This window comes from Lissotriton vulgaris, chromosome 6 (genome assembly GCF_964263255.1).
Source record: "Lissotriton vulgaris chromosome 6, aLisVul1.2, whole genome shotgun sequence".
Taxonomy (NCBI): Eukaryota; Metazoa; Chordata; class Amphibia; order Caudata; family Salamandridae; genus Lissotriton; species Lissotriton vulgaris.
The window spans coordinates 526,579,021-526,597,763 of record NC_141694.1 but is presented as its reverse complement, the minus strand read 5'-3'; the positions used below and the strand labels follow the sequence as shown (position 1 = coordinate 526,597,763).

The following is an 18,743-nucleotide window of genomic DNA, read 5'->3' as shown; positions in this document are numbered from 1 at the left end:
CATCTGGCCCACATGTCTCGGCGCCCCCCCCCCCCCCCAAACCTCAGATAAAGAGCCTTGGAATTTTGCTCGAAAAAGCGCTAGACTTTTCGGTCCAAGCCACCAAAACAACCTCCACGGGTAGTCGGGCTAATGAAAAGGCTCTGCAAAGTGCTCCCTCTGCTTCCATTCCAGGCGAGGAGAATCATGGTTCAGGCCCTGATACTCTCCCGCCTGGATTATGGAAATGCTTTATACCTAGGAGCCCCGGCAGCAGTGACCAACAGACTCAAGTCACACAAAACTGTGCCGCTCGATTACTGTTCAACATCCCCCGCTGGCAGTCAGCCAAGAAAGCCCTAAAAGAACTTCACTGGCTCCCAGTGGCTGCCAGAGCACAGTTTAAGGCCATGTGCATTGTGCACAAATTCTTCCACCGAACAGGCCCTGCCATCCTGTTCCCCTTAGTTGTGCCCTACGCCCCGTCCAGAGCCCTCCGCTCTAGTTTACTGCATCTAGCAACCACAACTAAAATCAACAAAGCCCGATGGGTTGGCCGCTCTTTTTCCCACTCCGCCGCGAGCCTTTGGAATTCTCTCCCCCTAGCCCTTAGAGAGAATAATAACCGGATGGCATTCAGAAAAGCTTTGAAAACCCATCTGTTCGCAAAAGCGTGTTAATCCACCCTGTAGCTCGCCACAGTAATCAGTCAAAAGCGCTGCGAGGCCTCCGCGTAGTTACGCGCTATACAAATATAATTTTTCATTTCATTTTTTTAATTTCATTTCATGTACGACACGTCCACTCAAAGAAAGACTGCAAGAACATGTAAGAGCTATTCGTAATAATAACGTAAGGTATCCCCTGGCAATACATTACAATAGGGAACTTCCAGATATGGAAATGTTGAAGATACAGTTTCATGGAATAGATATGATTAAGCCTAATCCCAGAGGAGGAGACAATGTGTTGGCATTGCGCAAACTGGAGACTAAGTGGCTCATCAAACTTAGAGCAGTGGACTTGGGACTTAACACAGACAGGGAGTTACATGTATTCCTAAAGGATTGTTGTGAACTTGTTTGTTGAATTTGGTCTCTAGTTCTATAGATAGAGTCTTCCAAATCTTAGTACATTATATGTAAGTTATTGACCTAAGGGTCATGGCATGATAAATGAATATTAGAGCGGGGTGCCTTACATATTATTGTTCTTGGATTGGTAATAATGACGTGTGAAAATAACGGTTCTTGTTGTTAGCAAATTACTAATGGGGACCCAAGAGTGTGTTTTGTTAATTTGATGGATAATGCTGATAGATATAGCATGTAGCATACTTTTGTACTTATAATCAGGTGACTATTATGTGACTATGGTGATACAAATAACTACCAGGCTGGGAGAGATACCGTCCTTTTCAAAATAGTGTCTATTAGGCCCCCTACCTGGGGTTCCAGTTATAAAATCTTTAACATTTCTATTTCTGTCCTTATTATGATACAGGTCTAGATTAAGAGAGTGTATTTGTTCCATAATGTGACTGTGGGGCAGGCTTTACAATATCGTCACTTCCAGTCTAATATTAAGCGCACCGGTAATACAGGTCTTTTGCTTCAATAATGCATTACAAGTTATTTATTTTCAATGGTTGGAGATTAGAATTCAGTATGGTTTGTCATTTATATATATCAGCAATTTTGTTATAACTTGGTTATGACTCATGCAGTGTATCTCGCCCTAACCTACATTGCAATTGACATTACCAATGTCATTGGCTTATTTTTTATTTTAGTCAAATGTATCAACTCACAGTCCTATTCGATGCGTGGGAAGCTCCATATTATTAACTTATTTGCTGTGGATAGGAGTCCCTATTTTCGGATAAAAGCGTATCTAGCCTTGGTAAGTGTAATAGGTGTATGCATTGATATCCTTAATGCTTACCGGGTGGTGTACCTGTATAATTTACCCAGCCATTTTGGTATGCTGAGATGAAGCCAGAATAGGGCTTACGATTAAAATTGCTGAACGTATATTATGGACAGTAGTGTGATATTTACTAACAGGATTACCGTCATGCTGTTTTATTAACAGAGCTGTTGTTCACCTTTGTTCGGTACTATTTTCTTTCTCATTGATTGACACAGAGTTTCTTGTTGTTTTTGAATTAATTCTATATGCCCTCCCATCGCTGGTACGGTATCTGTTCTCTATACTACTATTATAAAGAGAGAACTTGCACCTTTTGGCCAGGTAAACTCGGGAACCACAGCGCCAATCTACACACCCGATACATCTATGAAAATGTCAGGGTGTGTAGATGGACATAGGCTATATACATTTTTTTAAAAAAGTAAATGTAAAAAGTTACGTTTGTAAACAAAGTAGTCCCCTGAAAGTAGCGCCGGCCGGGACCTAGCGCTGGGCACGACGCGACGTGCGTGATGACGACAAGGAGGAGGGTGGTGCAGTGACGAGCGGCTGTGCAGTGAGGAGGCGGCACAGGTAAGGAGGCAGCAGTAAATGAAAATGTCGGGGCAGGAGGGGGGCGCGAGTGAGTCTGGGCGGGAGGGGGGCGCGAGTGAGTCTGGGCGGGAGTTTTCCTAAATACGTGATAATGGGGGCGGCAATCTCGTCGGTAGAAGGGAACGCGACCAATCTACCCGAATAAGAAATGCAGTCAGTAATCTCCCGTGTGCGTTATTGGTGTTCCAGCTTGATGCCCGCATTGCATATCGCTTCTGTTACCCTGCGCATTGCAGGGATTTTTGTATTAAAAGCAACTACAGTAATGAAATGTTTGTTTATTCAATTTCAGAAGGAGACTTAGCATAATGCCTCGCGCTCCCGCGCCTAAAAGATAACATGTTTCAGATTTGCAATGCAGGCCTGACAGGCTTCTCCCGTTACTTTTCCTCGTTACACGCGGCTGCCCGTGTACCTGGCCTCTCGCGCTGTCATTCGGTGATTTGGAAAATAGGGTTTTGTTGCAAAGGACAGAAGCGCAGAGTGGATGATATTTGAGAAATAAAGCCCGCGCTTTCCTGCAGGGGTACTCGGCCGTGACAGATTGGACGGCCATTCCTGCGGGTCCACTTCAGAAAAGTCAATAAGCCACTGCTACATTTCAGGCGGAGAAAAAAAAATAAATGGGAGGACGAGTCAGTAAATAACAGATGGTTTGTGTAGCAGGAGCAATGCAGGTAGACACAGCAAACACCAGGATAAACCCACGCTCACCTCAGGCTCAGTAAACCAGCCAGAACACATGCCAAGAGCTGTTGGCTCAGACGCAGGCACAGGTGACGTTGACTTCGCTGGACTGGGGCCGTGACAGATTGGACGGCCATTCCTGCGGGTCCACTTCAGAAAAGTCAATAAGCCACTGCTACATTTCAGGCGGAGAAAAAAAAATAAATGGGAGGACGAGTCAGTAAATAACAGATGGTTTGTGTAGCAGGAGCAATGCAGGTAGACACAGCAAACACCAGGATAAACCCACGCTCACCTCAGGCTCAGTAAACCAGCCAGAACACATGCCAAGAGCTGTTGGCTCAGACGCAGGCACAGGTGACGTTGACTTCGCTGGACTGGGGCTGCTGAAATAAAAGCGCAGATGCTTCAGCTGCCGAGCCGAAACCGTACGAGTCCAGATTTCAATCAAACCATCTCAAGGATTCAGTCCACATAAACAGCGGCTGTATTTCCATGTGTTCTTGAGGATGTGCATTTCATGGCATCATTGCCAACCAGAGGTGCTGCAGCAATGGGAAGGAGGAGAGGGTACAAACAGAACCCAGGCATCATTATATACCAGGGTTCGAGCAGAGGGTACACGTGGGTAGGCGCTGTGTACCCACTTTTTTCAGAAGGTAGACACTGTCTACACTGCTACAAAGATGGCCGCTTTCAGCAGAGTGCCACATTCCTTTCCTACTTCTCCCAGATTTACAGAAATATTCTGACCTCCTCTGAGTGTCATTTCCTGACACGGGGCATTTCAACAGTGCATGCAGGTTGTCTGCTTTTGTTTGGAGCAACAAGGTGCGGAAGAGGTTTATCAGGTGCAAACTGGGCCCATACAAAGGCCGCAGTTGAGGGGCCATTAGGCCTCTTTTGGTTGGAGTATCCTGACTGGGAGCTATTGGGAGCCTACGGGAGGGGGCGTGAGTGAGTCGGGGCGGGAGGAAGTCGGTACGGGAGGGGGTCGGGCGGGAGCAGGTGTACTGCCCCAAGCCCCTTTCTGCCCCAGGCAACGCTGGGGCGGGCTGCTAGTAATTGTATATAATGTTAACCATTATGAGCTGCACGTTTACTCGGGGGGTGTTTTCATTATGTTTGCGTATTGTTGTTTTATCCTCAGACATTATTAACCTGCCAATCGCGAATTGCAATGAATAATAGAAGATTCTCTTCACATCTTTATTCGTGAGGAGAGGTGAGTGTAGTACCTTTTAAAGGATTTGGGCCCTTGTGCTACAACTGAATACACCTTATTGTGGCCAATAAGTGATCAGTGATATAGATTTTTATGGATATAAGAACAGGGATCTAATTTGACCATCTCTATGCCCGAACACAAAATAAGGTTACTTAGTTTTGGTATGTTTCTTTCTGTTTTTAGACAGGAAGAAAGGACATTTATTACTTGCCTATATCACTATTGAGGACCCTACATGGGTGTACATATTTCGGACTACTAAAACTGGACCGGGGACAGCAGTTCTTCTTGTATACTTTTATTCCTTGGTAGGTCTCATCTATATATATGGCCTTATTTACCCCCGTACTACACGATATCTCACTTCTGATTATATATGAGCATTGTTATGTCTATACACACTAGATGGTACTTCTTCCAGCATCCGTTCCTTAGCTATACTACACTTTGTATGCATTGTGTATGGACATGACTCAGGTATTAGTGGTATAGGAGCTGCTATAGGTGTGTTCCACTGGGGACAACTTCAATAATAGGGGCATATATATGATTATCAACTCTTAAATAATGTTGGTTTTCTTCTTTACATATAATTAAGTGTTTATATTAAGAATTGTTGCTTTTGGTGTGTGGATTTTCCTTAAGAATGTATATATAATGTGCTGAATTATCTTTTTTTTTAAAGTGTAAACATGATATGATGAATTGAATAGGTTTTATATATTATATTTATTGTGTTTTTGTTTAAATTGCTTCCACCCTTGAAAAAGTCTGAGACAAAACACGGGTCTAGGGAAACCTCAGGCGTGTTATTAATGGCCAGATAATCAGTAATGCACTTGCAAAGTTGATGAGACCACTGGGCGTTGCAGGAGAGTTTCACGTAGTCTCCACCTTCCGGAGGGACGCCTAGTCTAGGGAACCGTGAGTGTGAGTTCGGCCGCATCATAGTCTGAGAGAGCTGCTGGCACAATGCATATGTCGGCTAGTGATTTATAATAAAAAGATTTGGAAGAATACGATTTGGCTTGGATCTTTGAACTTGGAGTAGTGTGGAAATATAATGGACATTACAGACCTATGAACTTGGAGCTATTTAGAAAATCTATGGACATTACATACTTATGATTGGGGAGCAACATATGATAGATTTATTGGTTTTGACAGACTCTGAATACATATCTAGGATTTCCTAGAATATATATACTAATTTAACAGTAGGTGGAGTGCTGTGTGACCTGCTCTCATTTTCACATGATACTGCCGTCATGGGTGATTCAGGCAGACGTTAACATTTCGCATGGAGCCCCCGAAAAATACAACAGGAAATTAATGAGTTAAAGTCTGCTAAGGATAGGCTCACATACTGACTTCTTTTTCGATCCTTCCTCAAGCAGGACCCGAAAACGAAACTTCAAATTGCAGATATAGAAGTGTAATTATAATAAACCTTTCACCCTACGTCCGCCACTAAAGCGAAAATCAAAAGGACGACATCTACATTCCTAAAAGGGAAATAGGCCCTACCTTTAGCTGGATACACATGATATACGAACCCAGAGACCTTATTCCAGATCTCCAATTGAAAGCTATAGATGTACAGTTACAGTATATTCAGTGACATATAAATTACATTACCTGTTGAGTTTGCACTAGCGTGTCAACAAATTGGCTTACTTCCTTTAAAAGTAGGCAAAGCAGAGGTTTTCTCAACAAATTGCACCTTCCCAGCATTACAAGACAATCCAGAATCGAATGTTGTGCCTGAAACTGATTAGAAATAACAATGTGATGGTTTGCATTACTTTTAATACCAATGCATCTTTATATATCTTAAGATCAATATATATTTGATTTGAGAGAAATGACTCTGGTAAGGAAACGGTAAGGACAATATTAATTTCTCTCAATGTCTGTAATAGGTTGGTGGAAATGTTTAGAAGTCTATTTTGCTGGTAGAACCTGTGACCTGTAATTAAAGCAGAAGAATAGAAGTATCCAGCAGCAACATTATAAAGGATTGTAATGATATTATATCTAAACCACATTCTACAAAGATGCTACTCAAATACACATATGCGGATATGCATACAAGAAATATGCAACAGTATCCCAAAAGTAAAGCTGCTACATCTGTAACAATATTTCAACGTTTTATTACCGACCTAGCTAAAGACTGACCAGGTGGAGAATATAGCCTTACAAATGTAACATTTTTTGCTCTGTTTCATATATCTTATTTGCATTTCATTTTCCAAATTCGGTCTTAATATCAACAAACCATGGCAAACAATAGGCTTCAGACCACCTCTTCAAATCAAATCAACTCAAATCAGGTGTTTGTTAAGCGAGACTACTCACCCGTAAGGGTCTCAAGGCGTTGGGGGCGTGAGGGGCCCCCATGTTCCAGTCCATCAAGGAAGGGGGTCTGTCGAAGAGCCAGGTTTTTTTTTAATTCTAATTTGTTTTATTGTTTTCAATAAAGAACACAGGCATTACATTGCAAAATGAGGGCTCCATACAGAAGCAGCGTATGAGACAGACAAGCATGTCTTCTCCACAAAGCAAACTACAATCGTGATACATGGGCCAAGCTGTGATTCTGAGACACAAGACATGTTCGCTGAGCCTGTTAAGTAAACACAACCTCAAGAACCAGAACCAAAAACTCCGCCACCCCCCCCAACCACCCCCAACCAGTGTGCCGGAACTTTGAAGCAATCGTCAAGGTATCCACAACTCGCTCAGCTTGTTCCCCCATTAAGTCGGTGAGAGTCATTTGGGTCCTCTGTAAGGCGCATTAAGCGGAGGTATCTAGGGCACGTGATTTCGTTAAATTCTTCAGAGAGAAGGGATAGTAGTGGTAGCCAGAGTTTGTGGAACGTTGCCGCTGAGTGTGAATGTGGCCTGAATGCGTTCCATTCCCAGTGTAAACTATATTTTGTGCAGCCATCCCGTGAGTAGGTCTAGTGGTCGTCCCTCAGAGTGAAAGGATGTGCTGAGATGCAGCTTGCATGGCAATACCCATCTGACACCCTCGTATGGATTTCAGGGGGAAGGTGAGCTCATTGGGGAGGCCCAGGATAGTATAGGCTGGAAGTCTCGGGATTTCAGGGTCAAATGTGCTGTCTATGTCGTCTAAGACCACTTTCCAGTAACCCTTAACTTCTTGGCAATCCCAAAGTAGGTGAATCATAGTACCCCGCTCCCCACAACCCCTCCAACAAAGTGCACAATGGTTTGGGTTCCCTCTATTGAGCCGAATGGGAGTAAGGTGCCAATAAATGGCCGGTTTCACCACCGCCTCCCTGCCTGCAGTGTTGCCTGTCGTGTGGGTAGTCCTATAGTAAATCAAGCTCCATTCCCGAACTGCCAGTGTCCTCCTCAGCTCCGCCTCCCAGCGTTTCTGTCCCGCTGCGTGGCCTGTTGCAAGTGGGGGTGTGAGCAACTTGTAGAGTTCCGTGAGACCTTTATCCGATTCTTTCGTCACTAGCCACCTTTCAAAGTCTGCCATTCGTCTGCTAACTAGTGGAGCATAATCGGGGTGTGTGAGCCAGTGTCTAAGTTGAAAGTATTGGAAGAGTTCGGGTGAGGCAACACCGAACCCCTGGGACAATTCTGAGAGGAGACGAAAACCCTGCAGGTCGAAGAGATACCCAGCCGATCTGCAGTTAATTCCACGCCACTGTGAAAAGGTGCGAGGGTGATTGCCCGGTGGGAACTCCGGGTTGTCTAAGAGAGGAGTGAGCTCGGAGGGGAAAGTCGTAAGGTCTCTTTTAACAGCGACCGCGTCCCAAACCCGCAAGATGGTGCAGGTGATAGGCGACTTCTGGAGGTATTGCGGCCTGCGGTGCTGGTTGAGAAACTGTATCTTCCAAAGGGATGTCTGGGCCATCGCCCTGTCTTGAAATAACCATCTTTTTTCAGATTCCGGTCTATACCACTGCACTAAATAGCGGAGCTGTGTTGCTTGAAAGTTTTGCTGGAGATTAGGGATCCCCAGACCCCCCTCATCCATGCCCAGATACGCTAATTGTTTGTGTAATAGCAGGCGTTTCCCCCCCCGATGAACTGTTGAAAGGCAGCGTGTAAGTTTGCGATGGCACCAGTAGGAGGAATCACTGGAATAGTTTGAAAAATATATAAAATCTTGGGCAGGGCCGACATCTTCACTGCAGCGAATCGCCCTAACAAGGAGAGTGGTTGTTTGGACCATCGTGTCAGATCTGTGCGAATCTGGGACGCAAGGTTTGCATAGTTGAGGGCGACTGTCGATTCCGCGGACAGGGTAAGAGTGATGCCCAGATATGGAATCTGCGTTCTTGTCTGCAGGCCCCCTCCGTACTCTGGCGTGCTAGTAGAAGAACGGGTGTTTCTGCCCAGTGGTAGTATCAGCGACTTCCCCCTATTCATCCGGAAGCCGGAATCCTCACCAAAGGACTCTACCTCCTCTAAGAATGCGGGAACCGATCTCTCCGGTCGATCAAGAGCAGCTATGATATCGTCGGCGTATAGGCCGATCGTGTGTGGTTTTCCGCCAAAGGTGATGCCGTGGATATTCGGATTATCGCGGATCTTTTGCGCCTGCGGCTCCACATATAGAGCAAACAAAAGAGGTGAGAGGGGGCACCCCTGCCTCCTGCCACGCTGGATCTTGAATGGGCTCCACCCAGGCAAACCCGCGCTTGGGGGCGGTGATAACAGCTCGCGATCCAAGATTGAAAGCGATTTCCTATCCCTAAGTGGTCCAGGACCCATTGTAAGAAATTCCAGTCGACAAGGTTGAACGCTTTTTCCGCGTCTATGGCCAGCAGGGCAGAGTTTGACTGTTGGAAATGGGCCTTCTACACCAGGTGGAGGATTAGTTTGCTGTTATCGCTGCATTGTCGGCTTAGAACAAAGCCAGACTGATCCGGCTCAATAATCCCAGGTAAGTACCGCCCCAGGTGAGCGGCTAACACGCCCGTAAAGAGTTTCAGGTCAAAGTTAAGTAGGGAGATGGGGCGAAACGCCGAGCAATGTGTAGGTTCCTTGCCGGGTTCAGGCAGCACCACAATCTCCAACATGTCCGGAGCAATGGAGCCCGGACCGCGGAAGGAATTGAAAAGCCGAGTAAGGACTAGTGCTAAGAGCGGGCTGAAGGCTTTATAAAAACCGGCGGATTAACCGTCCGGGCCCGGGGACTTGGGGGGACGAAGGCGGGATATGGCAGCCACCACCTCATCTAGCCGGATGGGGGCCTCCAAGGTGTCCGCACTCGCCCGAGAGAGCGCTGTGGTTGCCACATTTTCCAGGTATGCATCGATATCTGTGCCCTGAGCAGTGCCGCCTCGATATAATGAGGCATAGAAGTCTCGAAATGTCTCCACGATCTGTGCCTCCTCCCGGATTTCATTGCCCTTCTCGTCACACAGACCCTGAATCTTCGAGCGCTGAGTTTTTGCTTTCAGCGCGCTAGCAAGAAGGCGACCCGTTTTTTTCCTTCCCACATAGCAAGTATGGCGGAGGCGCAGGGTGGCAAATTCGGCCCTATCGGTGTCCAGGCTTGCCAATTGGGCCTGGCAGCCTTTAATCGCTTCCAAACCCTTGGAACTCCTGTGCGACTATGAACCCTCTCGAGTTCAAATACCTGAGCAGTCAGGTCCTCTTGTTTTGCTTTACGGTCCTTAGCCTTCGCCGCTTCTATCGCAATGAGTTAGCCACAATCCGATTTTAGGGCTCCCCATATGGCTGAAACTGAAACCTCGGGCGTGTTATTAATGGCCAGATATTCAGCAATGCACTTGCAAAGTTGATGAGACCACTGGGCGTTGCAGGAGAGTTTCACGTAGTCTCCACCTTCCGGGGGGACGCCTAGTCTAGGGAACCGTGAGTGTGAGTTCGGCCGCATCATGGTCTGAGAGAGCTGCTGGCACAATGCATATGTCGGCTAGTCTGGCATTCAGATCAGAGGATCCGAGAAAGTGATCCAGCCTGGCATACGTGCGGTGTACATGGGAGTAAAATGTGTATTGTGATGCCCCAGGATGTTTGGCCCTCCATAAGTCCACCAGTCCCCTTTCGTGTAGCCAAGTCTTGCCTACCGTGGAGGGGGTGCCTGTATCCCCGTATCTATGCCCAGATCTGTCCGTGTTAGTGTCCATCACCAGGTTGAGGTCCCCCCTATATGCAAGAGAGGGTCTAGGGATTGAAGCGCCTCCGAGATAGCGCCTTTCAAAAAGGACTCCTGCCACGTGTTCGGTGTGTACAAGGAGCCTGTTGTCAGCTGTTGGTCACCTATCACGAAGCTGTATGCTAGGAGCCTGCCTTTGATCTCCCCCACTTTATCTCTGATCCGTCTCTGGTAGCGCCTAGACACCAGAATTGCCACCCCTGCTTTTTTCTCCGGCATAAAAGAGAAGAATTGTTGGGGGAAAGCGCAGGATCCATCCTGTGCCAATCCTTCGCGAATGGGTTTCTTGGAGTAAACAAATCTCAGCCCCCGAGTTTTCCAGATATGAGAGCACTGCCCTTCGCTTAACGGGATTATTCAGACCCTTCACATTAGGGTCAATACCTTCAAGGCAGAGTCCGCCATCTCGGGATTAAGGGGTAAAGGGCGCTATGTGAGTTTGATGACTTTGCGGTGTGACATGTATGTGTGCATCAACCATTCCAGCACACTGATCCCCCCGGCACACTGGTTCCCTGTCCTCAACCAAACCCCAACTGAAAGCCCCTTTCCGCCCCCGCAACCCACCTCCCCCTGAAATCCCGCCCCCTCAACCCACTGTCCCCCCTCCCTTATCCCAACCACCAACTCCCCAAAAAGTGTCATAGTTCCAGGCCTATCAATACCAGTTCAGGCATGCGGTGTCGTAATGTGGAGGAGTGTGTGGCAGTGGCGACCCCTTCGGCCCCCACCCGTTCCCCCCCTTGACCCGCTTATTCCAAGTGCGAAGAATCCCCTTATGATTGCTGCACTACGCCTGTGCTGCAGTGTCTTTGTGCACTTCCTGGACGGCTGCTGCCTGTGCCTGCACCATAGATTGTGGGTCCGGCTTGAGAGAAGCTGTGGGCGACCGTCTGCTTACCACTCGGTGCTAGCCATCCTGTGAGGATCTCGGTGATGTCTTCTGCGAGGACCGTAGTGGTGCATCATCTTTTCCAGAATCCTAGTCTACTTCAATACCTAGGAGTTTACAAGTGTCCCTCAACGATCTGAGTTGCTACAAGGTTCCGTTCCATTTAAAGATGAGCCGGACGGGGTGACCCCTGGAGTACCGAATCCCTTTGTCGCGCAGGAAAGTTGTGGCTTTTTGGAATGCTTTCCTTTTCTGTAGGGTGATGGCAGAGAGATCCTGATACAGCGCTATCGGATGGCCATGATATTGGAGGGTCTGCTTCCGGCGCGCCTCCTGCAGGAACCGCTCCTTCAACGGAAAGTCAGGCAAAAAAGCTAGGATATCTGGAGGGGGAGGGGGCAGGCACTCGGTGCGCCAGGCCTACCCTGTGTGCCCTGTCAATGCGTATGTCAAATTCCTCAGATTCTCCCAGAACCTCTCGGAACAGACCCTGCAGGACTGGAGTCACGTTGCCCCCCTCGGTTTTGGATGGGACGCCTCGGACTCTTATGTTGTTTCTGCATGAGCGGTTCTCGAGGTCCTCTGCGTGTGCCTGGAGGTCGACTTGTTGTTCACGCAGGCGGACGACCTCCTGTTGTAGCTGCTCCACCTCCTCACTCCCGGTCTGATCTGCCTCCTCCACCGCTGCCACGCGTTCGCCCAAGCCATCCACGTCCCAGCGCAGTTCGCAGTATTTCCCAGCCATGTCCTGCTTCAGTGTTTGGAAATCTTCCCTTAGGGAGTTGAATAGGGTCTCTAAAAACAATTTGGTGATGGGGTCTCGCCATTTTCCGGCCCTGGGCTGTCCTTTGCTATGGTCAGGGGTGGCGGGCTCTTCTCACCTTTAAGAGCCCCCTTCACCAGCATGTCCGTGATGGTGCGGCGGTTGCCCAAGCCCCGCTGCCATGATGTGCTCAGCTCCTGTTCCCAGAGGGGCTGCCGAGGCGTGGAGGATGGATGAGAGCTTGTTCCAGTTGGGGGGGGGGGGGGGGGGGGGGGTTGGTCTCTGAAAACGTGCACTATAAGCGGCCCACAGCTAGTCGTCTGGGGGTGACTCCATCTCCTCTTTGTGTACCCGATGTCGCCTCAAGCAGTTTAGGCCGATGATGTCGCCCCAGACGTGTGTATCGTGGCAGGCCTCAGGGCCCAGGGCCTGGTGGGAGCATGGGTCTGCAGGCGCAGGCTGGGTGCACGGCGCCCGTCCCAGGGGCCCGTCTCAGTCTCCACAGATGTTTGTGCAGGCAGGGGTATGAGCCACCCCTGCGTCTCCAGTGCTTGTGCCCGTGGCCCAGGACCAGGCCGCAGAGCCGGGGGCTCGAGTTCGCGCTGCTTGGTGCGGCCTCCCGACTCTTCCCCGGGGGCACTCAACAGGCTTTCAGGTCCTACAACGACACTCCCCAGGGGCACCAGAAGCCCCAATCTGAGCCGCCCCTCAGGACGCCGCACCAGCCGCTGCTATCACCCTGCCCTCGTCGTGTTGCTGTGGGCGTCGGCCGCCCCTCTCACCTGAGCCCCGGTGTCAGGCCTCAAAGCCGGGGGCTCGATTTTCACGCTGTCCAGCGGGGCTCGGTGTTTGCCCACCGTCGCCCTCCTCGCTTCTGAGTTGGCCCCCCAGGCGACTGGGCCCCCGACCTCTGCCTCCGCTGACCCCCGGGGGCCAGCCGGTGTCCAATGAGCTCCCGCAGCAAGCGGGAGACACAGATCACGCCAGAGCCTCGGACGCCATTTCACTGCAGCAGACGGCGGGCTCCGGCTCTGCGGGGGAAGGGGCGTCTCGCAGGGCCGCTCCGTGGACTCTTCGCTGGCCAGAAGTGTGGACAGTGGGTGCCCCCTGTTGTGCTGGGCACGGGTCACTCATGGCGAGGATACTAAGGGCTCATAAAGGGTCAGGAACGGGGGACCGGGCCGGGAGCTTCACACACCGACGTCCGCCACGGTCGCCATCTCGGCCACGCCCGAAGAGCCAGGTTTTGAGGTTTCTTTCGAAGATGGGGAGCAATGTTATCTGTCTGAGGTGGAGCGGAAGGTCGTTCCAGGCTCTGGCCGCGCGGAAGGAGAAGGAGCGGCCTCCCGATCTGGTCTTCCTGGTGCAGGGCTTCACAGCATAGGAGAGCTGGGCTTATCGTAGGGTTCTTTGGGGTGCGTGGAATTTGAATCGGCTGTTCAGGTATGCTGCTCCGGTGTTGTGGAGGGCCTTGTAAGCATGGGTTAGCATCTTGAAGGTGACTCTAGCTTTGATGGGGAGCCAGTGGAGTGTGCGCAGGTGCTGGGAGATGTGGCAGTGGCTTGGCAGGTTGAGGACCAGTCTTGCGGCGGCGTCCTGTAGCTTGTGGGTGAGGTTTTTGTTTATTCTGGCATAGAGTGTGTTGCCATAGTTGAGCCTGATGTTAACCAGGGCGTGAGTGAAGGTCTTTCTGTGTTCGAGGGGAATTCATTTGAAGGTCGTACGCAGGAGGCGGAGGGTGTTGAAGCAGGAGGACGAGACAGAGTTGATCTGGCGGTCCATTTTGAGCTCTGAGTTCAGGATGATTCCCAGGTTGCGTGCGTAGTCCGTGGGGGTGGACGGGCTTACGAGGGCGGGGGGCCACCAGATGTCGTTCCAGGCATCTGGGTATGGACCCATGATGAGTACTTCCGTTTTGTTGGTGTTTAGTTGTAGGCAGCTATTTTTCATCCATTTGGAGACCGCTTCCATGCCTTCTCAAAAGTTGTCTGGCGGTGTTGGATTTGTTGGATAGGGAGAGGACGAGTTGGGTGTGTTCTGCGTATGACACAATGTTGAGTCCGTAGGCTCCGACGATGGGGGCGAGCGGAGCCATGTAGACGTTGAAGAGCATAGGGCTGAGGGAGGAACCCTGGGGGACTCCTCAGGTGGTAGGTGTAGGGTCTGAGAGGAAAGGGGGGGGGGGGACAAACCTGACCTGCTGCATTCTGCCAGAGAGGAAGGAGCGGGTCCAGTTCTGGGCCATGTCTTGGATCCCTGCGTCGAGGAGTCTGTATTAGGGTGCGGTGAGAGACTGTGACGAACTCTGCTGAGAGGTAGAGGGGGATGAGGGCTGCTGTTTCTCCGTTGTCCATTAAGGTACGGATGTAGTCTGTTGCGGTAAGGAGGGCGGTTTCCGTGCTGTGTTTTTTTCTGAAGCCAGATTGGGAGGAGTCAAGGATGTTGTGCTCCTCTATGAATGTGGCGAGTTGGCTATTGATGGCTTTCTCGATGACTTTCACTGGGAACTTAAGCAGGGAGATGGGTCTGTAGTTTTTGAGGTCGGTATGGGGCAGTCGAGGGTTTCTTCAGGAGGGTGTAGATCTCAGCGTGTTTCCAGTCGTCAGGGAGTGAGGGGGTTGCCAGGGAGCGGTTGATGGTGTGGCAGAGCATGGGTGCGATGGTGTCGGCGGCTCTGTTGAAAATGTGGTGAGGGTAGGGGTCTGTGAGGGCCCCAGAGTGGATTGACTTCATCTTCTTTAGTGTGTCTTCGGTGGTGAGGGCTGTCTAGTTGTCGAACGCTGGCTTCAGGGTGTCGGGGTGGTTGGTGAGGGTTCAGTGTGTTGGTTGTCTTCGTCAAAGTTGTTGCAGATGCTCTTGATTTTGTGGTAGAAAAAGGTGCTGAGTTTGTTGCTGATGTCTTGAGAGGGAGGGATGTCGGTGAACTCGCTGGCGGGTAGGGCGAGCTTCTTGATGATGTTGAAGAGTTTTTGTCTGTTGTGTGCATGAGTGGAGATTCTGTTTTCAATCACTTTTTTCCTAGTTTGTCTGATGAGTTGGTGGTGGGCATTGGTGGCGGCTCTGAAGTTATTGTGGGCTTCTGTGGATTTGGTGTTCCTCCAGGCCTTTTCTAGGAGGCGGCAAGTGCGTCTGGACTCTCGAAGTTCGGTGGTGAACCATCTGGCTTTCTTGGCGTGGGTGTTGTTTTTCTTGAGGGGGGGCTATGGTGTTGGAGCCGTCAGAGATCCATCCGTGCAGGGTTCAGGCTGCGATGTTGACCTTGTCGTTTTCCGCGATGGTTCGGGTGGAGTTGCTGAGTGAGGAGGTTAGCTGGGCGTCGGTGATTCTGGCCCAGTTTCTTTGTGGGAGCAGGTGCTGATGTCTGTGGATGAGGGTCTTCTAAAGGTGAAGTGGACGCATCAATGGTTAGTCCATGGGAGTTCTGTGGTGTGGCTGAAGGTGATGGAGTTGAAATTTCCTGTTGTGAAGAAGGAGACAAGCGTGTGCCCTGCTGAGTGCGTGGGTTCAGTCACGATCTAGAAGAGTCCAATGTTGTGGAGGTTGTCCAGGAGGAATGTGGTCCTGGGATCCAGTTGGTTGTCGAGGTGGAAGTTGAGGTCTCCCAGTAGGGTGTAGTTGGTGGACACGAGGGTATGCAGGAAGATGATGTCAGTGATGGAGTTGGCGAAAAGTCTGCGTGGTCCAGGGGGTCTGGAGGGTGGAGGTAGGGCTGGCCAGTATCTTGAAGTGAAGGTGTTCAATCAGGTCTGTGGGTTCATCGGGGAGTGTGCTCAGGCAGAGGGTGGATTTGTGGACAAAGGCGATTCCTCCTCCGGGGCGGGTGGGGTGGTCCTTCCTGGCGATCTAGTATTTTGGGGGAATGGCTGTGGCGATGTCCGGTCCCGAGGTGGTGGTGGTCCAGGGTTCGGTAAAGAATGCAACGTCCGTGATAGTTCAGTCTAGGAGGTCCGAGATTTTGGTGGTGTGTTTGTGGAGGGATCGGACATTGTGGAGGATGCATTGCAGAGTCTTCGGTTCGGTTGTGTTCTTGCGGGCGTTTTCTGCTGGGCCAGTGGTCTTGGCGGTGCTGCAGGTTTGCTGGCAGCGGTGACAGCTGAGGGGAGCTGGATTGGGCCGGTCGCACTGGTGGTGCGGGGGGGGGGGGAGGGGCTGTGGGGGCAGCAGCGGTGGGGAAAAACGGGCTTAAAAGGCAAAAGGAAAAAGGCAAAGAGAGAGCGAAAAGTGCAAATAAGGCAGAAAAAGTGCACGAAAGAGTGGAGGAAAGACACAGAGGACACAGAACAGTGAAAGGCGGAAATTGAGATGAGGTCAGAAAACAAAGGAAAGACACAGAAGGAGGGTGAAGAGGGGAGCTTGAAATGACGGGAAAACAGAAAATGGAGGTTAAGACCCAGAAGGAGAGTCAAGGGGGAGATAGAAGTGAGGGAAAAAACGAGTAAAAAAGGAGAGAAAAAGCAGAGCAAGAGAATGGAGACAGAGGTCCACTGGACCTCCAGGGATGAGGCGCAAGGAAATCGGCGGGTGGAGGAGGGCCTCAAACCAACACTCGCGAGTGCAGGGGTTCGAGGAAGGCCTCACTTAACGGTGGAGCTGCGAGGGAGGGAGAGCAATTTCACTGACAATGAGTCAGTGGTCTTGCTCTTCTTCAAGAGGTGTAAGAAATAAGGAATGGAGGGAACATAAGGAAGAACGGGCAAATAGCAGATTCACACAAAACAGGCATCTTGTACTTGAGATTATCCATGAACAATGGCTATAACGTCTGCAGAGTGCATGGATCTGAGAGCAGTATCCAGGTAATTCTCTGATACAGTCACAGTTTGTCTTTTTGAACTTTGCAGTAAAGAAACACAGTGCATAAGTGAGTCTTTGGTGCTAATATTTATTTACCTGATATACTTTCTCTGCTCACTTAGTAATTATTTAGGCTTTTGCTGTGATAACTTGGCAGTATCATGTGTATCCTTTTCAATCCTGTATCCCTAAAATTAACTATGCTAATTCGAGAGGCCAGTCTTCACAAAGATGAGGCTATTATTTTCTGTTTCTCTTTCCTCTTACCCTTTTTTCCAAAAGGAAAAGCCCAGCCTTTACGGGAGTCACCTAGAGTTCTAAAGTTATGGTTTCTCTGAGCAGAGAACTGAAAAACGATCAGAATCTTTACCTGTTCTTAAACCTCTTCTTATCAAACGGGGTTCCTTACTCAATAAAAATAGAGACCTGCTCATTCTTTTATATGATTCGATAAAAATGTTGACAACAATGTATCAATATTTTATGAAAAAATGTTTAAGGCAAATAATAGACAACATAGAAATAGGAGAAAACATAGTAGGAACAGGCATCATTTTTATAGAATGCAAATTAACTCGCTATGGTCAGAGGAAAGGGGACAAATTTGTAACTAAATATTAGTCTCTTTTTTAATTGATTGATTGAAGGCTTTATTTCGATATATAAAATATCATAAAAGCAATATACAGTGAATTTAAAATACAACATTTAAAACTGACACTTTCTATTTACACAAATAAAACATTGCATAACAGTTAAAACAAGCATTAAATAGACAAAGAAAGCTTTTTTGATCGAATTATCCATGACCATTTTAAAAACTTGGACACACCGCGGGCAAACAAGGTGCGTGTATTCAGACATTAAAATATGCAGCGCCACTTTATGCTGCAGAGTGCCTAATAGTCTACATAAAGGTTTGAGCCAGCGCCGCCTCGGCGCTAAGTAAGCCGGGCATTCGAAAAAAATGTGGGCAACCGACTCTACTTGTGTTAGGCATATCGCGCAAAAGGGTGAAGACTGAAGGGAAGATTTCCAGCGAGCAGTCAATTCGCCTACAGGTAGGGTCCCCACTCTAAATTTAAAATACAAGGCCCGATCTATGGGGTTAGAAATAATATCAAGAAACAATTCATAAGCCACCACATCCTTAATCCTCACAAAGTCAGCAGTGGATTTACAATGTTTCGACTGTGAGGATTTTGCAAGAGATCCAATTCCAGTACAACTTTTTTAGGGCGGCTTTAGGGGGAGCGGTCCTGGATTCCCATGCATCCCCAAGGCCCAGATCCCCTAACAGCCGTTTCACATCCCTCAACCACTTGATTTTAGACCAGCCCTCCATTAGCATAACCTCTCGCAAGGCCTCCGCATATGAGCCTAGCTCTGGCACACGCCACAGCCACGCCCAAAGTAGGAGGGGACAGAGTTGGGCTTGATCTTTGATGGATCTACATCCCAAATCCATTAGCACAGGAACTGTTGGAGTGCTCTGAGGGAGAGCCATCAAGTCCTTCAAGAATTTGTTCTCTGCTCTGGTTAGTACTTCCAGACTGCACATGCCCAACAACTCCGCCCCATACAAAGCCGCACTGACCCCTCTTGCTTTATAAATCTCCATAACAGGGGCAATAGGCTTAGTTGTGGAGGAGCGTTGCTCCTTAAGAAGGGCACGCCCACCCTTTTATGAGTAAGTAGCATC

At 49.1% G+C, this 18,743-nt stretch overlaps 1 protein-coding gene across 1 annotated transcript in view; it reads right to left on the bottom strand.

Moving 5' to 3' along the window:
* MEI4 (meiotic double-stranded break formation protein 4) overlaps positions 1 to 18,743 on the bottom strand; it is a 735,767-nt gene that overhangs the window by 521,550 nt on the left and 195,474 nt on the right. The window contains exon 4 of the mRNA XM_086925654.1: positions 6,059 to 6,190. Within this exon, the coding sequence (XP_086781780.1) occupies positions 6,059 to 6,190 (132 nt within the window). The remainder of the gene's footprint in view (positions 1 to 6,058; positions 6,191 to 18,743) is intronic.